Below are 23,370 nucleotides of genomic sequence, written 5' to 3' on the forward strand. Positions count from 1 at the left end.
TGTATGAATTTTTGCGTTGTTTAAAATTAAATTGATCTAAAAAAAATCATTGCACTTTCAATGTTTTATTTGTAAAATATATTATGTTTTTTATTAACTGAAGTAAAAAAAAAATCACCTTCGACTTATGGCTGTCACCTCTGTCCCACCTCCCATCCCCCTGTGGTCCAGTAGTCGCCAAGTGCATTTCTTGTTGTCCAGTTTCAAATGGCTCGAACTTGGCGTAAAAGCATTAGAGGGTGTTAAGACAGAAGACCGCCAGGATAACTTAGTGTGGTTAGCTTCTTTAAGTTACTGCTAAACAGAGACCCCATCCACAATCAGGGCTGGAATCAGCATCAATCTCCTGTACACACTAATTTCCGCACTAGAATATATTCAACATTACATTCCAGTGATGATGAACTGGTTACAAGGCAGCATATCAATACTTGGTTACAGAACCATACATGCTGATGGCTCTGTAACCCAAGATACCACAGAGGGCTTTACATGTGCATTGTATTGAATTCTATATGATCAAATCCATTATTTGTAAAGGCACGGGGTGATATGCCCGGAATTACAGAATATTGAACCGACGACGGAATTTCGTTCCCCGTTTTTACTGTCGGTAGCTCGGACTGGTACGCCACATCTCCCCCCACCCCAGTCATGCCTATGATAGCGTCGAAGCCCTGTTCACACTGGTCACCTGGGGCTCTACTTCCCTTCCCCTCTCTTCTGACCCCTTCCACCATCCCTCATCCTTCCTATCCAGTACAGCAGACGCCGGTGATAACCTAATAGTAAACGGGCTCTACCTCACTTGAGGTGAAATAGACCCAACAAAAGCCTTCTCTTCGGCTCTTTCTCAAAGATGGGTGGCACCCACTGACTGTAAGCACAACCAATCAACACTTTAGGAATTCTTTATAGCGCGCTAGGATTGGCTGGAGTGCCTCGCAATGATCCAATCGTAGATGACCTAACATGTTACCGGTACTTTCCGCTCATATGTTACGCCCAGTATATGTTCTGCCGTGGTATTGGTTATTATGCGACCCGGAAGTGTTAAAAATTATGGAACCAATAAAGTCCATTTGAAGATTAGCTACGGACGCCGGAGATGAAGCTGAACTTGCGGAGGGATCATGTAAGTATTTGACAGGTGGCCACTGCAGGCTCAAGATATGGTGGTGAATGTAACCAGGTGTGTGATGGCATGTATGTTGATGCCAGAGATACAGGTTAGGGGAGTTGGGTCAGGTGATTTAAATGGTGCAGTGCTTGTTGTGTAGTTAACATTGATCGCTGAATGAAGGAAGGGGCAGTGAGTGGGTGGCAGCTGGGGGTAAATCTTCTATGGTTTGTAGTCGAAAAGTAGGTTGTAGATTACCAGAGACCAGTGGAAACGGATGACGGTAGGTGGCTTGGCCATCTGCATCGTACTAACGCAATTCTTTGTCCGCATAAATTAAATTTGCTAAAATAAAATAATTCTTTTCTGAAGCATTTACCATTAAGGAACTTGGAGTTCAGGTTAAAAACGTATTCTACTTCTTTTTCTGAATTTTTCAACATCTTTCCTCATTTAGAAAGTTCCTCTATCGAACCGCGTTCTAATATTTTAATTCATTCTAACAACTGCTTTTTGAAATTCCATGTCTTCATAGCTTTTACCGTAAAAGTTTCTCGATTTAGACATCCACATTCTACACTGTAGTAAATTTACTACCTACAAATTTGACAACTTTACAGTTTAGTTGCGCCCTAAATATTGTGGTGTCTTGGTCGTAGTGCATTCTCTGGTTTCCATAGTGGTGGAAGATGCACTACGACCACACTCCAGAATGTAGTGTTGTTGGGCAGTTATCGTACGAAGCCTGACCGGTTAAGGTGTACCTGCTTGCTATCCAATAAACTCCACTTGGATACAAATATATTGGACAGTCATTCTTTACAAATATGTATTTTTCTTAAAGTAATTGACTGACTCTGAATACTCTATTTTTGGTGTCTTCTCCATCAGCAAGAGAATGTTTAATAATCGAGTGTTCTAGATATAATCACAAAATATCCTCATACAGAAAAAAATAGCAATGCATGTGTGTGCATGAGTACCAGGTGAGGCCTAAAGGAGCTTTGCATCACAACAGGTACATCATTACAGAGGCCAAGGCGGCATACTACAAGATCACTGACACTCAAATATTAAACACACATCCACACACACCCTCCCGCCCCCTCTAAATAACGTCTCCAAAGGTAGAACCTGGCAGTACATTTATGGTCACACTCCACAGTGCTCCATCAATCATCTTACAATGTGTCTCAGTGGACCACTTGACACCCTCTTCTGGTGACTTTCTTGCGACATTCCTTTTTAGGTTTTGACTGGCGATGCGCACGTGCCAAAAAACCTTATGAGTTGTGTGTGCAGTCGGGTATATGCCCCCTCCTCCCATTGGCTAGCTCCATAAATGGAGGCTAGCCATTGGGAGAGGGCTCTGTCCGTCAATCTCGGACCAGATTCGGGGGCGTTCCCGACAATGTTTGGCTTTTGGCGACGTCACGCTATGTCAGCCAAAAGCCGAGAACGCCCCCGAATCTGGTCCGCCATTGACGGCACTCAGCGCCCCCTCCACGAGTCCTGGGACCAGGTCTGCCTCACCTCGCAGCGCCAGATGGCAGCTTTAGGCAGAAGGGGATGTCCGCTGCACGCCTTCTCTCGTTTGCTTTGTTGCCGTCATGTGAGCTGATCTGGTGTAGCACTGTGACATCGGCACCCGTAGAAAGGTCTCGCGCAGCCGGAAAAGTTCTGCATTCCAGGAAGAGGCAACACACTGCAACAGAGTCAAGATGATGAGATACAGGCGGGAATTGTAGAGCTAGGGAGCTGACTGCAGCCCGGCGGGAGGGGACCCAGAGCGCACCAGAAGGCCAGCGAGCTTAAAGGGTGTACAAACACGGCACCCCAGAGAGAAATATCTTTATGGCGTGTATGATTAAGGTTAGTGTAGGGTGTGGCTTTTCAAGACAGAGGGCAGTACACCGGAGCTCGGCCGACTGACATAGTTGCCCGTTCCCACCCCCTCTCCCGCTCTGTGTCTCCGGACCCCGTTCCCGCCCCCCTACCGCTGCCTCGCTCTCCGTGCCTCCCTGGCCCCGTTCCCACCCCCGCCCCCCTACCGCTGCCTCGGCTCCCAGTTCCCGCCCCCCTACCGCTGCCTAGCTCTCTGTGTCTCCCCGGCCCCATTCCCGCCCCCCTACCGCTGCCTCGGCTCCCGTTCCCGCCCCCCTATCGCTGCCTCGCTCTCCGTGTCTCCCCGGCCCCGTTCCCGCCCCCCTACCGCTGCCTCGGCTCCCGTTCCCGCCCCCCTACCGCTGCCTCGCTCTCCGTGTCTCCCCGGCTTCGTTCCCGCCCCCCTACTGCTGCCTCGGCTCCCGTTCCCGCCCCCCTACCGCTGCCTCGGCTCCCGTTCCCGCCCCCCCACCGCTGCCTCGGCTGCCGGAGTTGCAGGAGAGCCCCACTGGCTGAAAGAAGATGCTAGGTTTAGCTTTTTTTCTCGTGTCTTTTCTTTTATTGAGCCATGGGGAGGGGTAGGGGGTAGGTGGAGAGGGTAAAGGAATAAGCCCTTTCAGTGCAATGCAGTTCTCTCCAGCCATCCATCATATCTACGCTATCCATCAAGTCAGCCAACTACATTCGAAAATATGTGCTCTGTCCCTGTTCATTGAGGATATCCATTTTACCCGTCATTACACAGTTACCATTGCTTGTCCGTTTCATAGGGCTCTTGCTTATGAAACATCTATCAGAAGTAATCTCCCTGGTCCATGTTTATCACTTCTAGAACAAATAGATAGCCACCCCTCTGTTGACGGTAGAAGACCTAGAATAATATCACTGTCCACCCCATTTCTCTGCTAGCTTGGAATACTCCATGTGCATTTTAATGTGTTTCCTGCAGGAACTCGATTCCTACCCTGTTCTGTTTAAGGAAAGCAAAACAAGTGATGGGTCGACTTCATGAAATAATGTCAGCCACCAGTAATCGTGTGCCCCTGTTGCCTGCGTGTGCCCCTGTTGCCTGCTTGTGCCTCCGTGTGCCCCTGTTGCCTGCTTGTGCCTCCGTGTGCCCCTGTTGCCTGCTTGTGCCTCCGTGTGCCCCTGTTGCCTGCTTGTGCCTCTGTGTGCCTCTGTTGCCTGCTTGTGCCCCTGTTGCCTGCTTGTGCCCCTGTTGCCTGCTTGTGCCCCTGTTGCCTGCTTGTGCCCCTGTTGCCTGCTTGTGCCCCTGTTGCCTGCTTGTGCCCCTGTTGCCTGCTTGTGCCTCTGTGTGCCCCTGTTGCCTGCTTGTGCCTCTGTGTGCCCCTGTTGCCTGCTTGTGCCTCTGTGTGCCCCTGTTGCCTGCTTGTGCCTCTGTGTGCCCCTGTTGCCTGCTTGTGCCTCTGTGTGCCCCTGTTGCCTGCTTGTGCCTCTGTGTGCCCCTGTTGCCTGCTTGTGCCTCTGTGTGCCCCTGTTGCCTGCTTGTGCCTCTGTGTGCCCCTGTTGCCTGCTTGTGCCTCTGTGTGCCCCTGTTGCCTGCTTGTGCCTCTGTGTGCCCCTGTTGCCTGCTTGTGCCTCTGTGTGCCCCTGTTGCCTGCTTGTGCCTCCGTGTGCCCCCGTTGCCTGCTTGTGCTGTGTGGGTGTGTGTGGAGGGCTCTGTGTGGCTGGGTGTGTGTGGAGGGCTCTGTGTGGCTGTGTGTGTGGGAAGCTTTGTGTGGCTGTGTGTGTAGGAAGCTTTGTGTGGCTGTGTGTGTAGGAAGCTTTGTGTGGCTGTGTGTGTGGGGGGCTCTGTGTGGCTGTGTGTGTGGGGGGGGGCTCTGTGTGTTTGTGTGTGTCATTTGCGAGAGATAAAGCTAGTGGCATTGTAAATGACAATGCAATTTATTTATGTTAAAAAAACATAAATTAAAAATGTCAAGAGCAATGCCAATAGCTCTAACTTTAACAAAGGCAAAACCATTGCATTGTAAATGCTTGTTAATATAGAGATGGCAACAATCCTAGTGTTTGACTATTAACAGATGTGCGAAGGTAACTTTAAGCACAATTAATCATCAAGCCCTATGACACGGTCATTTAACGAATGTACTTCAATGAAATCATCCTGCTGTGCTTAAAGTCTGATCTAGTGAACAGAGCGCAGATAAAGTCTAGATGAGTTCTTCTTGGTCTAAGCTTATCCTGTTCTACTGTCGTGTCCACAAAGGTTCATCTTCTTGTCGGAGAACTTCAACCCGGATATGGAGCACCTCAGTGCCTTGATGGTGAAAAAGATGTTAGATTCAATGGGTATGCAATGTTATCCTAATCTGTCTGAAAGTAACACATGCCTTCAATATTAATTGCCTGAAGGTCCTCGATGTAATAATACCTGTTACTTTATGGAAATGACATCGTTGATTCTAAATGATGTAGGAATGTCGGGATAATGGTCTGGAGAGTCAGTGGAAATGTTGGCTTGCCTGAGAGGAGATCGCCTCTTCAGTAGTCTGTAGTATTAATCATCTTAATTAATGTGCAAGTCACATCTTAAGTAAACCCTTAAAAGCATGTGTAGTCACAGAAGAGCATGTTCGTACTCGCAGGTCAATGGGCCAATAAGCATGTGTAGTAATAATACTCTTAATTTACATGCCATTTCTATTGAGAACCTTTACTTTAGTTTGACAACGAGAGTTGCCACCAGTTCCTGAAATGCTTAAGGTGACCCATCCAGTATTAGGAAAATGTACACATGCTGATTGGCCCTTTGACCTGTGAGTACGAACATGCTCTTCTGTCAATACACATGCTTTTAGGGTTTACTTAAGGTGTGACTTGCACATTAATTTTGAAACCGACTAATAATTTAACATTTTTACTGCAGCAGAGTAGCTTAGTCTGAGCCTAAATCTTGAAATGGGCACTGAAGAGTGATGTGCACCATTCTCTTGGTAACACTTGCCACGCTCTGCTCAGTGTAATTTGAACTCCACTGCAGGTGCCTGTCAGATAAGGCAATCACAAGTACTCCACTCTAGTCTGAGCAGTCCCAAACAGGTGGAAGCAGAGAGCGTACAAATCTGCGGGACGTCTGAACTCTGCAGTACAACAGCTCCCCAAGCACAACAAGATGAAGTGATTTATACCCCTGAACAAGAATGAAGGAAAACAAAATAGTTTGTTCATAATTCAGTCTTACACTGCCACCTTTTTAGCCAAACCTTGTATATTATAGAATCCAAATATTAAAGGATATATACTCCAGTCATAATTCAAGCGCCTGGCTTCCAACACCAAGCAGCCTTTCAAAAGACTGAAAGGAATGTATTGAGATTTTTAAAGACTACTCATTTGCGTTGAAGGCCAAAATGTCAGCCAGAAAGGAGAGGGACGGGGGAAGCAGTTCTTATAAGCGCTTTGGGCAAGGAGGCCCTGTATATTTTTTAGTTGTGGCAGTGGCCCAATGAAGTCATCCCATTACTGTCAACAAGAAAGCAACATTTAGATTGTAGGCAGGATGTGCCAAAGCTTTAAAATTGGAGTGATACACCATAACCTTTAAATGCAACCCCCTTAGACCATAACTAGGGTGACCTAGTTTTAGGACACCCCCGCGCCGCACGGCCACCAGCTGCTGCGTGTGCCCCCCCTTCCTTTGTGCCTCTCTGCCCGACTGCCGGCTCGTGACCACGCCCCCTCCTACGAGCGGCGTGGTCCGTGATCAGCGCTCCTCTCCCTGTGCCCCTGGTTCACTGTGCAGACCCGTATTAGTGCTTATTTGTGCTTATTGTTGTTTTTCCGCCGTATTGCCTGTTGAACTGTATTTGTGTTCATTGTTGTTTTTTCCGCCGTATTGACTGTCTTTTTCCCGCCTGTTGCCGCCCTCCCCGCTCCCCGCCACCACCGTTGACCCCGCCCCTTTTTTCCTTCTGTTCCCTCCCCGCTCCCGCCTCCCAGCTGCTCCGCCCACCCGCGCACTTGGCCTTATATGGCGACCGTGCGACGCAGGTGAGTGTGACCTAGTTTTAGGACACCCCCGCGCCGCACGGCCACCAGCTGCTGCGTGTGCCCCCCCTTCCTTTGTGCCTCGCTGCCCGACTGCCGGCTCGTGACCACGCCCCCTCCTACGAGCGGCGTGGTCCGTGATCAGCGCTCCTCTCCCTGTGCCCCTGGTTCACTGTGCAGACCCGTATTAGTGCTTATTTGTGCTTATTGTTGTTTTTCCGCCGTATTCCCTGTTGAACTGTATTTGTGTTCATTGTTGTTTTTCCGCCGTATTGCCTGTTGAACTGTATTTGTGTTCATTGTTGTTTTTTCCGCCGTATTGACTGTCTTTTTCCCGCCTGTTGCCGCCCTCCCCGCTTCCCGCCACCACCGTTGACCCCGCCCCTTTTTTCCTTCTGTTCCCTCCCCGCTCCCGCCTCCCAGCTGCTCCGCCCACCCGCGCACTTCGCCTTATATGGCGACGCGCGAACGCGCAGCGGGCGCGCCGATGGCGCGCCAAAGGTAAGCCCGTCTACGCCCGTCCGCGCCTGGACCGCGCCCAGTGCCAGGACCCCTGGCCCACGAAGACCCCGACCGACCCGCCTGACGTACACCGCCGCCACCCTCATCGCACTCAACACCGGCCGATTCCCAGGATGCCACCAAGCCACACCACGACGCACCCACGGACCCTTCAGCTGCCACGCCTGCAAGTTCACCTGCATCCGGACCTGCCTCGCACCAGCACCCGCCAAGTCGAACACCAGCAGCACCCACCTCAAGTGCATCCTGCTGAACACCCGCTCTGTCCACAGACACGCCATTGAACTCTGGAACCTCCTAGACGCCACAGCCCCTGACGTTGCCTTCTTCACGGAGACCTGGATGAACGCCTCTTCAGCTCCCGACATCGCCATCCCAGAGGGCTACAAGATCACCCGGAGGGATCGCACCGCCAACCAGATGGGAGGAGGCATCGCCATCATCCACAGGAACACCATCCGTCTCACGACCAGCACCGACAACACCCTGACCACCGCCGAACACCTGCATTTCCAGATCCACACCGACCCGAACACCACCCTCGGAGGCACCCTGATCTACCGACCTCCGGGACCACGCACCCAATTCAGCGAGGACATCGCCGACTTCGTCAGCCCTCATGCCCTCCCCTCCGCTGACTACATCCTCCTGGGGGACCTCAACTTCCACCTGGAGAACAACAACGACCGCAACACCAGCACCCTGCTCGACAACCTCGCCAATCTTGGACTCAAGCAGCTGGTGTCCACCCCCACCCACCTCGCCGGACACACACTCGACGCAGTCTTCTCATCCAGCACAGACATCGACTTCAGCCACGCCACAGAGCTTCAATGGACGGACCACAGCTGCGTCCACTTCACCTTCAAAAGAACTACGACCCACCACCACCAGCAACAGGCTGCCTGCAGAAGCTGGAACAAGATCACAGCAGACCAGCTCGCCACCTCCCTGAGCCAGCACCCTCCTGCCAGCTCAGCGAACCCCAGCCAGGCCGCCGACAACCTCACGAAGTGGATCAGCAACTGCGCAGACGAGCTCGCCCCGCTGAGGACCCCGCCCAGCAGACCCGGCAGCAAGAAAGCCCCATGGTTCACCGACGAACTCAAGAGCTCCAAGAAGAACTGCCGAGCCCTCGAGAGAGTCTGGAGAAGGGAACCTACACCAGACAACAGGACCACCTTCAAGCTGGCCACCCGGAAGCACCACCAGCTGATCCGCGCCGCCAAGAAAACTGCATTCAAGGACCGGCTGGACAACAACGCACACAACTGCAAGGAACTCTTCAACATCGTGAAAGAGCTATCCAACCCCAGCGCAGGAAACAACGACATCACCCCATCGCAAGACCTCTGCAACTCCCTCGCCTCATACTTCCACAACAAGATCGCGGACATACACAACAGCTTCAACAACCAACCAACGCACACCACGACCGAAGAACCACCCCCCACCACCACCCTCCACGCCTGGACCCCGATCAGCACCGAAGACACCATCCGCACGATGAACTCCATCCACTCCGGATCACCGACCGACCCCTGCCCTCACCACGTCTTCAACAAGGCCGACGCTGTCATCGCAACCCACCTGCGAGACATCATCAACACATCCTTCGACACCGCCACCTTCCCTGAGAGCTGGAAGCACGCCGAACTCAGCGCTCTACTCAAGAAACCCACAGCGGACCCCACCGAACTCGAGAATTACCGCCCCATCTCGCTCCTCCCATTTCCAGCCAAAGTCATCGAGAAGACCGTCAACAAGCAGATGGCCGCCTTCCTCGAGACAAATGGATCCCTCGACCCCCTCACAGTCTGGCTTCCGTGCCAACCACAGCACCGAGACCGCCCTCATCGCCGCCACCGATGACATCCGAGCTCTGATGGACAACGGAGAAACAGCGGCCCTCATCCTCCTAGACCTCTCCGCGGCATTCGACACTGTCTGCCACCGCACCCTAGTACAGCGCCTCAGCAACGTCGGAATCCAGGACAAGGCGCTGGAATGGATCATCTCCTTCCTCGACGGAAGAACACAGAGAGTCCGCCTACCACCGTACAAGTCAGAGGCCACCGAAGTCATCTGCGGCGTCCCTCAAGGATCCTCACTGAGCCCCACCCTCTTCAACGTCTACATGAGCCCCCTCGCGGCCATCGCACGCCAACACAACCTCAGCATAATCTCCTACGCCGACGACACCCAGCTGATCCTCTCCCTGACCAACGACCCCGCCGCCGCCAGAGCCAACCTGCACGAAGGGATGAAAGAGGTAGCCGAGTGGATGACGACCAGCCGCCTGAAACTGAACTCAGACAAGACGGAGGTCCTCATCCTGGGCTCTTCACCCTCCGCCTGGGACGACTCCTGGTGGCCTCCCGCCCTGGGCACCGCACCCAAACCGACAGACCATGCACGCAACCTGGGATTCATCCTGGACTCCTCCCTCTCCATGACCAGGCAAGTCAACAACGTCTCCTCGGCGTGCTTCAACATCCTACGCATGCTACGCAAGATCTTCTGGTGGATCCCCACCGAGACCAGGAAGACCGTCACCCAGGCCCTCGTCACTAGCCGACTGGACTACGGCAACGCCCTCTACGCCGGTACCACCGCCAAGCTCCAGAAGAGACTCCAGCGGATCCAGAACGCCTCAGCCAGACTCATCCTCGACATCCCACGAACCAGCCACATCTCCGGACATCTGAGAGACCTACACTGGCTCCCTGTCAACAAAAGAATCACCTTCCGCCTCCTCACCCACGCACACAAAGCCCTACACGACCAAGGCCCGAGCTACCTCAACAGCCGAATCAACTTCTACGCTCCCAAACGCCACCTCCGATCAGCCAACCACGCCCTCGCCGCCGTCCCCCGCATCCGAAGAGCGACTACAGGAGGAAGGTCCTTCTCCTACCTGGCCGCCAAGACCTGGAACTCCCTCCCGACCGACCTGCGCCTGACCCAAGACCACCTCTCCTTCAGGAAGAAGCTGAAGACCTGGCTGTTCGAGCAGTAGCGGCACCCCCCCACCCCCAGCGCCTTGAGACCCTACGGGTATGTAGTGCGCTCTATAAATGTCTTTGATTGATAATAATCTGTGGAAGAATGTGTGCTCGTTTAAGAGTTGCCAATCAGATGCCAATTTGGTGAAATGACTGCGCTTTTAAGGATCAACTCATCGTCCAATTTTCAAGCAAGCAGATACAGGTATGAATGTGAGCAGCAAAGTACCCTATACTGAAGGAAGAAATAGACGTTGCCAAATTCGTTGATGAATCCAGTGCCAGATTGAAGGAGATGGAGAACCAACAAACAAGAAAGGGGAGAAATAGGTTTGGCAGAAAACAGAAGCGATAATATTAAAAAAAAAAAAATCTAACTTCAAGGGAAAGGGTGCATTCAGGAAAGATAGTGTAGCGGTAGGAAGGGGAACACTATCCTACTCCACAGATGGAAACCTTTCTTACCAGATGGAGGTAGTTATCTCCTAGGCACTATTCATGAGCTCCAACTGACTGCAATGAAGAGTATCCTCGATGCAGCAGTACATCGAATTAAGGTCTTTGGAAGTATGAGAGGAACGATTGACTTTTGGTAAACTGCACTGCTTCATGCACATAACACATTCAAGACTGCTGATCAATCTATAAGGCAACCAGATCTGGGAACCCTGCCTCCTGCCCCTCCACCCTATACTTGACGACTAAGATCAAAGACTCAATAGAAAGACACAGAGCAGCAACACTGCCCACTTGGAAATTGGGGAAATTCATTAGTGAGATGAAGAGGTGCAATTAATCCTTATATTTTCCTGTGATCTGGTGTTCTACCCTAGTATAGATCCAACAAGCTCCATCCACTTCCCACTTCATCAGCGAGCCAAACACGCGTATTTGGAAACAACACCTTGCCAAAGGGATATCACCCCGATACTGGTCTACTCCTGAGGGCCCTTTGCTTTTCGACTAGTTTCCAATAGATCTGGCCATATTTACTCACCACTTTAGTTATAGTAACTTGCATGATGTATGTTTTTGAAGTGCGCATTCACCCAGAAGGGAATCTTATTGCTGAATAACAGACGTTTAATATTTCCCTACTCGAAGATATTACATCTATCGTCCACAGAAGAATGAAATGCTGAGTGGATCCGCCAGGATTTGAATCTGTGATCATGAGGTCAAACACAGGAGTCCACTGATCTGCCAGACCCGACTTGCAGCATGTGTACCCTCTATGAACTGTGGTAGGGCAAGATGAGCAACATATTCCACTAGATGGGAGTGTGCAGCCATTGCCACAGCTGAAAGTGAAAGCATACCTCCAGCAGAAACTTCAAGCGTGAGGACTGCCAAATGAGTGGTGCAGAATCCAGGAGTAGCACTTTGTGTTCATTGTGTTTTTGCTACCAGCTTTAAGGAAGGCAGCTGACTATTAGTGAATTGGGGGTGGAGGAGTTTTGAGGCTTTGGGTACGAGAGCTTCGGTGCATAAAGAATCATGGCCGTTCATGTCCCAGTAGCTGCATCAAGTGACAGAGGAAGCACTGAGTTTGTCTTGCCTCCATCTCAGGACTGCAGTTACACACACGAGCATAATTTAAAATATTTGAGGAATAGGAATCCTTCTGAACATTTTGTTTAAACATTCCAACTGAAAATACGTTTTGATGGGTTCCTTTTTTTTATGAGAAGAAGCCATTGTGGTTGGTCAACAGAAAGGCATGTAGCGTGTGATCTCATCCAGGCACTGGGAACAAAGAACATTCTCCTGTTACAAATTTGTGCTTTCAGCTCTCAGCAGAGAATAATCTTTAACACAAAAGCGCTCTGCTCTGCACCCTAATTATGGATCCTAACTGTGTTTTATTCCTTTGATTCATTTTCCGTTTGTCTTGTTGACATGTTAAGTGTACATTAGTTATACAGAGTATGTGTACTCTGGATCCTGAAAAACAAGAACTAAGATTTGTTTACTTTCCTTTGTCCTGTGAGACTGAATCGCCTTTGAGTTCCTTGTAGCTACGGAACAAGGAAAGGTCGATGGTTTTCCAGAAAATGTTTTATTTTTCTCAAGGTATTTTAAATAGTCCATGCTCTATAATCACCGTCTGTAATCTACGAGTCACAAAATTGGGGGAGGGAGGCCAGGGGTGTGAGAGTGTGTGTTGTGCCATGTCTGGTGCCCCTACCCCACTATAGTCTTGACTTCCAAATAGAATATTAAATGCAGCGGTTGAAGTACAAAGATTTGAAAATAAATGCAACTAAAGATAGTAGTTGTCATCTCACCTTTCTTACAATCTGAATCCCTGAGCATTTTACCATGGTTGTCGGCCTCTTGTCATACTGCCCAAACGTGCAGAAGGCATAGCTGTGTGACTAGGCTGCTCTCAGTGCTTAATTTGCGCAATTGAATTGGAGGTGGTGTGAACACGCACTCATGTTTGCAGCCCTTTACTTATTTTTGATGTATTTATGATTGGACTTTGAGCGAGTGAAGCAGAAAAGGAGGAAGTGTAAGTTCACAAAATAGTGACAAACTGAGAAAGCAGTATTGAAAATTAACCTCCACATTTCGCAGCACCTTGTTGGGTTCCTAAGAAAACACGTGGTCCCCTTTGTAGTGTGTGGTTTGTGCATTTATGTTCTCGAATATTCTTATAGATGCTTCAATGTTCCCTGTGTACTTGCATAATTTTATTTGACGATCAGAAATCTGGAACTGGGGGAGGGGGGGGACAAAGAGAAAACCAGCCCAGTTCCCTAGCTCCCAAGGCTAATATAATAATCACTCGCGGGTAACTGTTCCTAAAGAAAAGACCAGAAGAGCTTGCCTATTTTGGTCTTTGGCAGAGACTTTGAGTGAGACTCACTTGCAGGGTCGGTTGGGGACGGAATAGTGTGTAGCTGGGGGATTCCTCCTTTTGGAAAAAGTGCCCTCACACACCCATTCAGGTGTCATGCTTCATCATCGGGCGTTGCTCCTCGTGGGGGTGGCGCTGCGGTCCCGCGAGAGAGCTCCACACTGGTACCCTAAGAAACCTTTATTCAGGAGTCCGTGTGTTAAGGTTAAAACTGATGACAGAGAAGGCCTCTAGAAAAATTGTATCAGAAGGGTGATTATTTTCCTTCTGTTCTGTTGTCAGCAAGTGGAAGTGATAGTGGTGAGTGAGTATGTTAGGTCAATATGTTTCACGCCTTTTATGGGTCCCTGGAGGATCCTGTTACGTTTCTTCAGGACCGCGCTAGAAGGGAAAAAAAGTAAAAAATAGGAATCTGAGAGTGACGGCGACAACCAGTATTCTGATAGTACCTATATACAGGTTTTAGTCTGTGTCAATGCACCTTAAGGAACGTCCTTTAGGAGTTCCTTGATCCAACCTAAAGTGAGAGAAATGAAAGAAAAAAGAAGTGGCACTTTTTTCGAGAGAAGGACATGTCACTTATTTTTATCATGACTAATTGGTGCATATGACTGTCGCAATCCATGCGGGCAAGGAGGCATGCTGTCACACTCATACTTCAGTCGCTGGGGACCGGCTGTGCAGTGCTCATTCACACTGCAAACTCTATGCCCAAGGCATTCGCTTGTTGCGAGATTTAAGGCACCTCTACACACAGGAACTGTGCGGTAGAGGAAGTATGCTCGTGTGCACACAACTCCAAACATGTATCCCCATTCAAATTGATACAAGTCTATGATGTCAACTAAATTGGCGTGGGAGCTGTGATACGGGATTCACTCCGATAAAATATATTTGTTTTTCCGCTCCGGTGTGAGTAACTGCTTCTGGTAGAACCGTGTGATAAACATACAAACAGACACATAACCTATATCTCCTTCCCCACCTGTATTCAAGGCTGGCCTCATTGTTTGTAGTGCGGAATGGAAAGGACTATCTGCGAGTGACATTGTCAAAGAAATTAAATGTGGCCAAGACATTCCCTCTTTTGATGTGCATGCCGGAAGGAACAAGCATTTACAATGCAACGGTCTCGCCTTTGCAAAAGTTCGAGCTATTGGCATGGTAAATGACAAACCTTTTATTTATGTGTTGGTTTTGGAAACAGATAAATAAATGGCATTGTCATTTACAATGCCAATAGCTTAATCTCTCGCAAATGCCAAACACAAACACACAGACCCACACACAGAGCGCAACACACACACAGAGCGCAACACACAGTGCCAGTGAAGAATCAACACATATTGCACTATGAAGGAAACTCCATGTATTTCAGCGGCATGCCCCCACAATATACCACATGTACCGAGGCACAGTAAAATATGACCCACTTAAACATGTCATGTCCTAAAATGTACACAATACGGTGACATACACTTAAATACCCCCCCCCCATGACTATGATCAAAACCAACATGTACCCCACTTCCATTGACAATTGCTTGCAGTAGAAGGCCCTTCGCGAAGGCTAACTGTTCATCTTTCAGTTTCTTATTTTAGTATTTGGTTGTTAAACTGGTATTAATTAGAGTAAATCTTTGCCCAGACAATATTACCATGTGTAAAATTACAAAATGATGAAGTAATACCATCAAAAATTTGCACCTAGGGGACAGGGGTTGATGTGCGCAACTTACTAGTCCATGCCGCGCCTCCCCTGGAGCCACGACGGCAGGGATTGCAGGCTGCGGTGGTGCTGGACTCTAGCATTTGCAATCAGGGAGGAGGATGCAATGGCAGCGACTGGCAGGGACTAGTAGACACTCTGGGAGACAATAGGCTTAGCAAGCAGGTACCGCTGCAGCAGAGTGTCCGTAAAGCGAAGCACAGCGACATTTGCACCCACCACTGATCGCGCGAATAAAAAAAAAAGAGCGCTTAGGCTCTATATTATTGTAACTGGGAGACTAGGCAAATGGGACCAAGCGCGCTCGTCTTGCATAGCCCGCACCCCAGTGCACTTACCCTGGGTAGTTGGCAGCAAAGCGGACCACGCCACGCACACCACCATCTTTCTCCGAGGTCATGTAGATATGCCTCGGAGAAAGGGAGCATCATTTTGGGATTCTGGGGCGTGTTTTTTTTTCTTTCTTTCCTCTTCCCATTGGCTGGAATGTAAAATTCCAGCCAATGGGAAGAGGAGAGAAAGAAAGTAAAAAACACCCCCTGAATCCCCAAAAGACGGGGCTTAAATGGAGTGACATCCCCTCTCCTCCAATGGCTGGCCTCCGTTTAGGAAGCCAGCCAATGGAGAAGAGGGGCGAGTTCAAGCCCCACTCTGCAAAACATCAGTTCTCCCCAGCGAGACTGCGCAATCTTCGCCAGGCAGAGACCTAAAAACAAGCACCTCAAGAGTGTGACATTTGACCTCCGTCTTTGAAAGCCCAGCAAATATGACAAGAACGAAACAGTATTTACAGGTCTGTTTATTACAGAAAACGAGTTTGTAGAATACTGTACATACTGCTTTCGTATGGGGAGGTACGAACTCTAGCTCGACAGCCTAAAGCAAATAAAGCCAGCAAAAAGAAAAAGGCAGAACACACGAGTTTCAAACCACTAAGCCAATGGCAAGCGACGGACAGAATATATTCCCAGGTCAACTTTCTGAAATTTCACAAGATGTCTTTTTGCATAACAGATACTAGTGCTGTCTGGTAGGTTGCGACCTAAAAAGGGACTATCCAATAGCACTGAATCTGACCAAAATAGGAAACTGGCTATATATCGTATATAAAAAAGTCTATTGGTTTATCCAGGTTCCATGACCTCCGTGAGTCGGTAGATATTAGACAGAGTACAAGCAAATTCTGCTGAATTTAACACAAAAATGTTTCTAGGTTTAATGGTTCGAAGGTTAATAAAAACAAAGTACCATGTTGCGGTGTAGTGAAAGGCCTGCTTTTACAGAAGTTGACAGGTCCCGTTTCTGTTGCTTATTGCTGTATTCGGCTGTTAAACTGGTATTAAGGTGCAACCAATGCGCAGCCTTAAGTGTAAAAAAGACAATTGGGTACTGGCAACGCAAAATCGGCTGCATTAATCAGCATAATTTAGTTTTTCTTCCGGACATAATTTACTTAATAATGCCGCATAATTCGGCCCTTCCTGCCTCGTAATTTCAATGGCCCGGATTAGAACCCAAACATAATATCAATAGCTATCGCAAGCGACAATATAAACCTCTGACATATATGTCAGAAGAGGACTTGATTTAAAGGAGAGTTTAAAATAAAACCTCAAACATCCGCTCATATTTTCACCCGAAACGAACATTCCTGCGCCCCCGAGGTCTTCCCCTTGGGAAGTGCCCTAGCAATTCTACACTTGACACCCCTTGATTACGGCTTGGCACACCTTTAGTAATACCACCGTTCAATTTGCCATCGTCAAACTTGCACTTTAAGCTTACAACTGCTGAGAAATGTTGACCAAACCCGCGGTCATCTTTACACACAATGGTGTCAAACTGCCACCACGTTTTACTTGCCAACCACGAACATACATCAAGATTTGCCAAACATATATATCAAAGACTAGCGTGGTGTTCCGATTAAACTTTGCAAACATTACGAATAAACGGCCAAACGCCACTCCAATAGGCAGCTTAAGACCTTTCTTAAAGTTTTAGATCCCAGGTCGAAAACTAAGCTATAGCAAACTCAAATCGAATAACAAGACCTACCAGAAGGATAGGAATACGAAAGGGAACCAGTACTCCCTGACTTACATTTGTGGAAACATTGTACTACTTCTTCACGACCTATAAGGTACAGGTTGTACCCACACGAAGGTGAAGGGGAAAAGAGGTTTGACTAATCCGAGCCAACACTTTAAATAGATTTTTTTTTTTTAAAGCGAAAGACTCGCCCTCCTATCCGAGGCCTTTTCAATCTAGCACCTACCAAGCTGTCGGATTGGTTCCGACACCACATAGGAAATGACGCTAATAGCCATCGTAAGATAAATGAGCCACGTCTAAAGCTATAGGGACTTACCAACTACGGCTTCAGGACAAGGTCAAGACTATGCAACAGAACAAGGAAGACAACAAGTACTTAGAAATCGCTTGAGTTCCTGGCAAGCCGCTGGCCCGATCTGGCGCGAAATCCGGAAGTCCGGCAGCGTCATGCTTGTTGTGGGGCGGGACTTCCGCCATAAGCTCGTGCACAAAGTGACTCGCCGAGATGAAAGTGGTGACGCTGGGCTCCCATGCCTAAAAGGGAGCCCGGCGGTGGCGGCAGAAAAGTGGCGACTGAGGCTGTGGATGAAAAGTGCGGGGCTCCCATCAGTGAGGGAAGCCCCGCTTGTGCCACGGTAATGGAGGCGGAAGAGATGACACCCGGTGAGTGGGACTTTTTTACACCGTGGGGGCTTGTGCACTGGCTTGGGGCGGCTGGTGAGTGTGTGGGCGGCTGGTGCGTGTGGGGGCAGCTGGTGCGTGTGTGGACAGCTGGTGCGTGTGTGGACAGCTGGGGGCGGCTGGTGCGTGTGCTTCCGTGAGTGTGTCTGAGTGCGCGCGTGATTGTGAGAGGCTGCCGCTGTGACTGTGGAATGTGGAGCAAAAGATGTGCACGGCTCCAGGGGGCTGGGCATGCGCGTCCACGATGTGCAATCGGCGCTCGTACCCAGGTCTATATCCCTTGAGACCCAACTTGGCAGCAATAGGTCTCCAGCAAGACCTAAAAAATACTCGCGATGCCTCTCCCGGAATGCAGCGTATTACCTGCCCTCCACTGCTCATATGCCGGTGAGGGGCAGTGAGCGCTGCTTCCGAATATGTACCACTCCCTCTTGTCTACACAGAAGACCCGGTGACGTGGGGGAATGGAGCCAGGTGACACGCATGTAGACGTGCAACCGTTACAAAACGTGGTAGTCATATTTGGGGTAGGAAACACCTTGTAGTTGGGGTAAAACCTGATCATAATTTTGTCAAACCAGGGACAAAACGTTAAAAGTATTGATGGGCAAAACATATGTGCAAGTCCGATCATGTGCTACTCGGCAGTTATGTTTCCAAGTGTCCCCCCCCTCCCCCCCCCCCGCTCCCCCAGGACCAACGCCTAATGATGAAGCATGACACACGCATGGGTGTGTGAGGGCACTTTTCCAAAAGGAGGAGTTTTTACCTGTTTCCTGATCTGACTGGTCCTGCTTTCTAGTCATGGGCTATGCTTTTGGGAAATAAAACACTTCAGACTTACTGAGTATCTTGGTGATGAGGACCAGTGCAGGAACTTGACTCCACCCACACAGTGTTATTGTTGGTTTTGAAGCACAACAGATTATGCTGTTGTTTTCCTATGATGCAGAACTAAGTAACGTGTTGTAGAAGTTGGAGACAAAAACTGCTTAATGAAAGTCTTCCCTGTCTGTCAATTTTGGGTAGGTGTGCAATTGGAAGATTTTCAATTAAATTCTATGCGGCCATAAATGGCAAAGAAATCATAGGGTGGTAGAATTTAGTAAAATAGTGTTTGCTTTTGAAGCCTATGAAAGAGAACCCCGTTATGTTGGGTGAAATGCAAAATTCAAATGTGGATAGCAATGCTGATTTTGTGGGGAATGATGAGAGGATATTATGTATGTTCTCAGAAATTTCTGGTAGAGTGCAGATCCTTTCCACCCCTTCCCTTCTTTGATGGAAGCACCTTTACTGAGCCCATTTGGTTACAAGTGTCGTCTGTAACCTGTTGAGCCATTAAGTTGAATTATCTAAACTTGTGCCTTATTCTTAAATTTCCCCCTATTCATATACATTCTGAATCCTGTGATTTTGATTATGGCGGTAAGGAGTTAATAATGCACTTTATGCTATTTTGCACCAAGACTAAGCATTGACGTAGTAAATGGTTAATCCCATTGTGGAAAACAGTTTTAGATTGCAACTTGCACAGATTAAAGTCAGATCAGAGTTTACAAGCCTGTGGCTAGTTGCATCATGGGAGCCAGGTTTACAACCAGAAGAGCGCAGAGAACCCCTTCTATGGTTATTGATTAGCCACAGTTACATCTTATTGGGACTTTTTAAATTTACTTTAGGTTTTATTCGATATATTCTATGCAACTGGAAAGTTTATTATTAACATGTTATGTTAGGATCTTATAAGTAAATATGCTATTAAAGAGATGCATGTAATTAATACAGGCTGTTCGTTTTGCACTTCACCTGCTCTTTAAAACCCACTCTAATCCCAATAAACACTATAAGGTCTGATGCCCTACATGAATCTCAACCATTGTAATTGTGCAATGGAATCAAGTAAACCCACTTCAGCAGATGAGAAATTTGTACTCTTATATCGTCCCTGTCACAAACACTCTGGTGCACTCCATTAGGAACTCCGTTCTTTACACAAACCGGTGGTTGGTGCTAGCAAAAGTAAAACCCTGCAACAGCCCAAAATGAAGGATAGGCAGGCAATCCTGGTGTACCCAAAACCAGGCCTAGTATGCGTTGCTTCAGTGGCGAAGGTGACCACAGTCCGTCTGAGACAATGCATGTCACCCAGCAGAAGTCTGGAGCCTTATGAGAGAAATAAATATGTAGAAGCTGTTTTGGGAGGTGGAAGTGCATAATAGCGGTTTTAGGAAGTCTGTTTAACATCTGATAACATTCATTAATGTTTTCCTATTCTTCAAACCAATAATCTAACTGAAAAGAAATAGTTATGTTTATTTGCTATATTGCGGTATTAATAGCTGATGGTTTTCCTACTCTTTAAAGCATTAAAGGTTCATATGCACTATTAGATCATCAAGGCACCAAGACTTTGGCGCTCAAGAAATGCAGAGCTGGGTAACAGCAGACTTTAGTAGCAGCCTGAATTCCTCGTATTTGTCATGATATTTAGATGGGCAAAACACACAAGGTGATGGACGGAATGTTTTTTTTTTTAATTTTTTTTAATTGTTTTTTAAATTTTTTTTATCCTCATTTGCGTGCACGGCTCCAATCTATCAAAATCAAAAGACCGCCACAGAGCAATAAGGCGTATGGTCGTGTTCTGTGCTGTCTCAGCGTATAGCTGGAGGGAGAAATCATTGGGGAGGAAGGAAGACCAATTCCCATCAGCACCATTCACACAGGCCAGACATGATCTTGCTTAGGGCTGAGCCTTAGTAGATAGTGCCCGAGTTATAGAGACCCCCATAACTCCAAGACACTCAGTGATGGAAACCAGGGTAGGCAATGCGCGCATTAATCATAGGACCTGGGGAAAAAAAAAAAACCCAGGCTTATCGCTACTATCCAAGCATGGCCCAAAAAGCTCTCCTATTGGAATTTCCTGCCCTGGCGAGGTCCAGTTTAGAAATTTGAAGAAGTGATGCTCGCCATTCATGCACTGTGGGTGGTTGAGCATCTTTCCAGTGTCTACATATCTCCCTACGAGCCGCTAGAATGTCATAGAATAGCAAATTGGTTGAGGCGTTGTGGACTTTGCTATTAAGACCAAAGATAACAAGAGCAAGGTCTATAGAGATGTGTTCACCCAAAGATTGTGATAGCTTGCTGCTGATGGCTTCCCAATATACGGATAGATTTGGACAGTTGAAGAACATATGAATGTCTGTTGCTGCAATTAACCCACATCTTGGGCATACCACCAGACCTGTTAGAGAAAACTTGGTCAACCTATGCGGGGAATAGTATACCCTATGTATAGTAAAAAGGTGGTTCCTACGAAGCCACGCAGGTTTAACTAGGTCCCAGAGTGTTGAGCAAGAGGCCATCCAAAGCTCCTCCACATCCAAACCTGGTATTGATTCAGCCCATAATGATGTCGGTAAATGGAAGTTAGCATCTATTTCATCTATTATTTTGTTATACCAGAGTGAAATTTCTTTCTTTGCCACTGGGCTGTCTAGAAGGTAAGTTACCAATTCACTATAACCACCTATATGCAGCTTACTAAACCGTGCTGGCTGCTCCTTATGACTGTGCCCAGCTAGAGATCTGAATATATTTAAATCTCGACAGATTTGGGCCTACTTTGTTAATTAAATAGTCCCATGGAAGCAAAGACCCATCCATAAACAAGTCATCCCAACTATTGATACCAGCTTCTATTAACGGATTGGTAAGTGCATCCGTTGTCCATGCAGGGGGAACGGGCAAGTTACATATAGGAGCCTTCCCAGAATAGTAGCCAACTTTAGTCGCTTGCCTCACTTTATACCAAGTAGATGCAATCCCTTGTAAAACTTTTAATTTTATTTTCTTAAAGAATTTGGGGTCTCCAAATTTAAACAAGAAACCAGATTGGTCTACTCTTTCACATTCCAATAGTGTAGAAAAAAGAAGGCCCATCCCTGTAGATGTAGGAGTTTTAAGCAACATACGTGTATGCGAGAGCTGGAAAGCCCATGCATAGATTTGAAGGTCTGGACCAGCCAGCCCTCCCTTCTCCCTACGACGTCTGATTTTTTTTCCACGAGATTCTGGGACTTTTACTATTCCAAATAAAGCTGGTAATTTCGCCCTGCAGCTTTGAAATTAATTTTACATCAAAAGAAAGTGGAATTGAGTTAAACAGAAAAGAAATTTTCGGTAAGATACTCTTCTTCGCTAGGTTAACCTTACCCAAGACAGTGAGCGGGAGATGTGACCAGGCTCTCATGAGTTTCCGGCATTCTGCAGCTACTTTGGTGAAGTTTAGAGAAGCAATTGCGTTGATGTCTTTAATTATGTTTATCCCCAGGTAGCGAATTTGGGTTTTGGATGTCCCGTTATTGTCAGTTATATTCATATTCCAGGACATTGACTCTGTCTTTGAGGCGTTAATCTCATAACCTGAGACTTTACCAAATTTGAGAGCCAGATCGATTATCTCTGGGTATTCCTCATCATAGCTAGAAGTAAAAATCATAATGTCATCCGCATAAAGTGCCACCTTTTTCTCCCAGCCACCAAAAGTAAAAGGTTTAATGAGTGTACTATCTCTTAAAATTTGAGCAAAGGGTTCGATGTATACATCAAAAAGGAGGGGGGACAGGGGACAACCCTGCCTAGTTCCTCTCGTGACCCTGAATGGCTCCATCAAACCGCCGTTTATCAAAAGTGAAGCAGATGGGCACCGATATAACAAGTTTATCGTTCTTCGAAATCTATCCTCTACATTGAACTTCCTCAAGGCCTCCGACAGGTATAGCCAATTCACCCTGTCGAAGGCCTTGGTAGCATCCAACGTGAGGACAGCCAAGGGGATCGCCTCTTTTATAGCGATATCTATAGAGCCTAGTAGTTCATAAGTGAGCTCAGACAGCTGTCTCCCCTTTATAAACCCTTTTTGATTCGGAGCTATAATATCTGGCGCTACCCGGCCCAACCGATTGGCCAATATAGTGGCAAAGATTTTGTAGTCAGCGTTTAGAATAGAAATAGGCCGATATGAGCCACAATCTGAAGAGGGTTTGCCAGGCTTCAAGATGAGGGTTATGGAGGCATTATCCCATGATTCAGGTGGCAATTCGCCGTCTCTCAGAATTTGATTAAATAGGGTGACTAATACTGGAGAGACCTCTGTGATCAATTTTTTATATATTTCACATGGCAAACCATCAGTGCCTGCCGCCTTTCCACCCTTTGCTCTCCTTATAGCCTCCTCTACCTCTGTAATGGTTATATCCTCATCCAAGGAACGGCTCTGATCTAATGTTAAAGATGGTAGAGAGATACCTCCCAACCAACTCGTGATGTCATTCTGAGTTACATCAAGATCGTCTTGATATATAGTTTGAAAGAAAGTTCTAAAAGCTACTCTGATTTCGTCGTCCCTGGAAAAGGTACCCCTCGCTGATGTAACAGAGGAAATGTTGTTACGGACCAGGTCAGATTTTGTCTTCCAGGCAAGTAATTT

The 23,370-nt window shown here is 47.8% G+C and overlaps 1 protein-coding gene across 2 annotated transcripts in view; it reads left to right on the forward strand.

Annotated features, from left to right (window-relative positions):
* The first annotated feature begins 1,024 nt into the window (after positions 1 to 1,024).
* STARD3 (StAR related lipid transfer domain containing 3) overlaps positions 1,025 to 23,370 on the forward strand; it is a 136,476-nt gene continuing 114,130 nt past the window's right edge. Inside the window, exon 1 of one of the 2 annotated variants that reach the window (XM_086924348.1) lies at positions 1,025 to 1,135. Coding sequence is in view for 1 of the 2 variants with exons in the window: in XM_086924349.1 (XP_086780475.1) it covers positions 1,109 to 1,135 (27 nt within the window). In the remaining variant the exon portion in view is untranslated. The remainder of the gene's footprint in view (positions 1,136 to 23,370) is intronic. The other variant, XM_086924349.1, reaches the window with a different exon arrangement.

The sequence above is a fragment of the Lissotriton vulgaris genome, chromosome 5 (assembly GCF_964263255.1).
Source record: "Lissotriton vulgaris chromosome 5, aLisVul1.2, whole genome shotgun sequence".
In the NCBI taxonomy this organism is placed as follows: Eukaryota; Metazoa; Chordata; class Amphibia; order Caudata; family Salamandridae; genus Lissotriton; species Lissotriton vulgaris.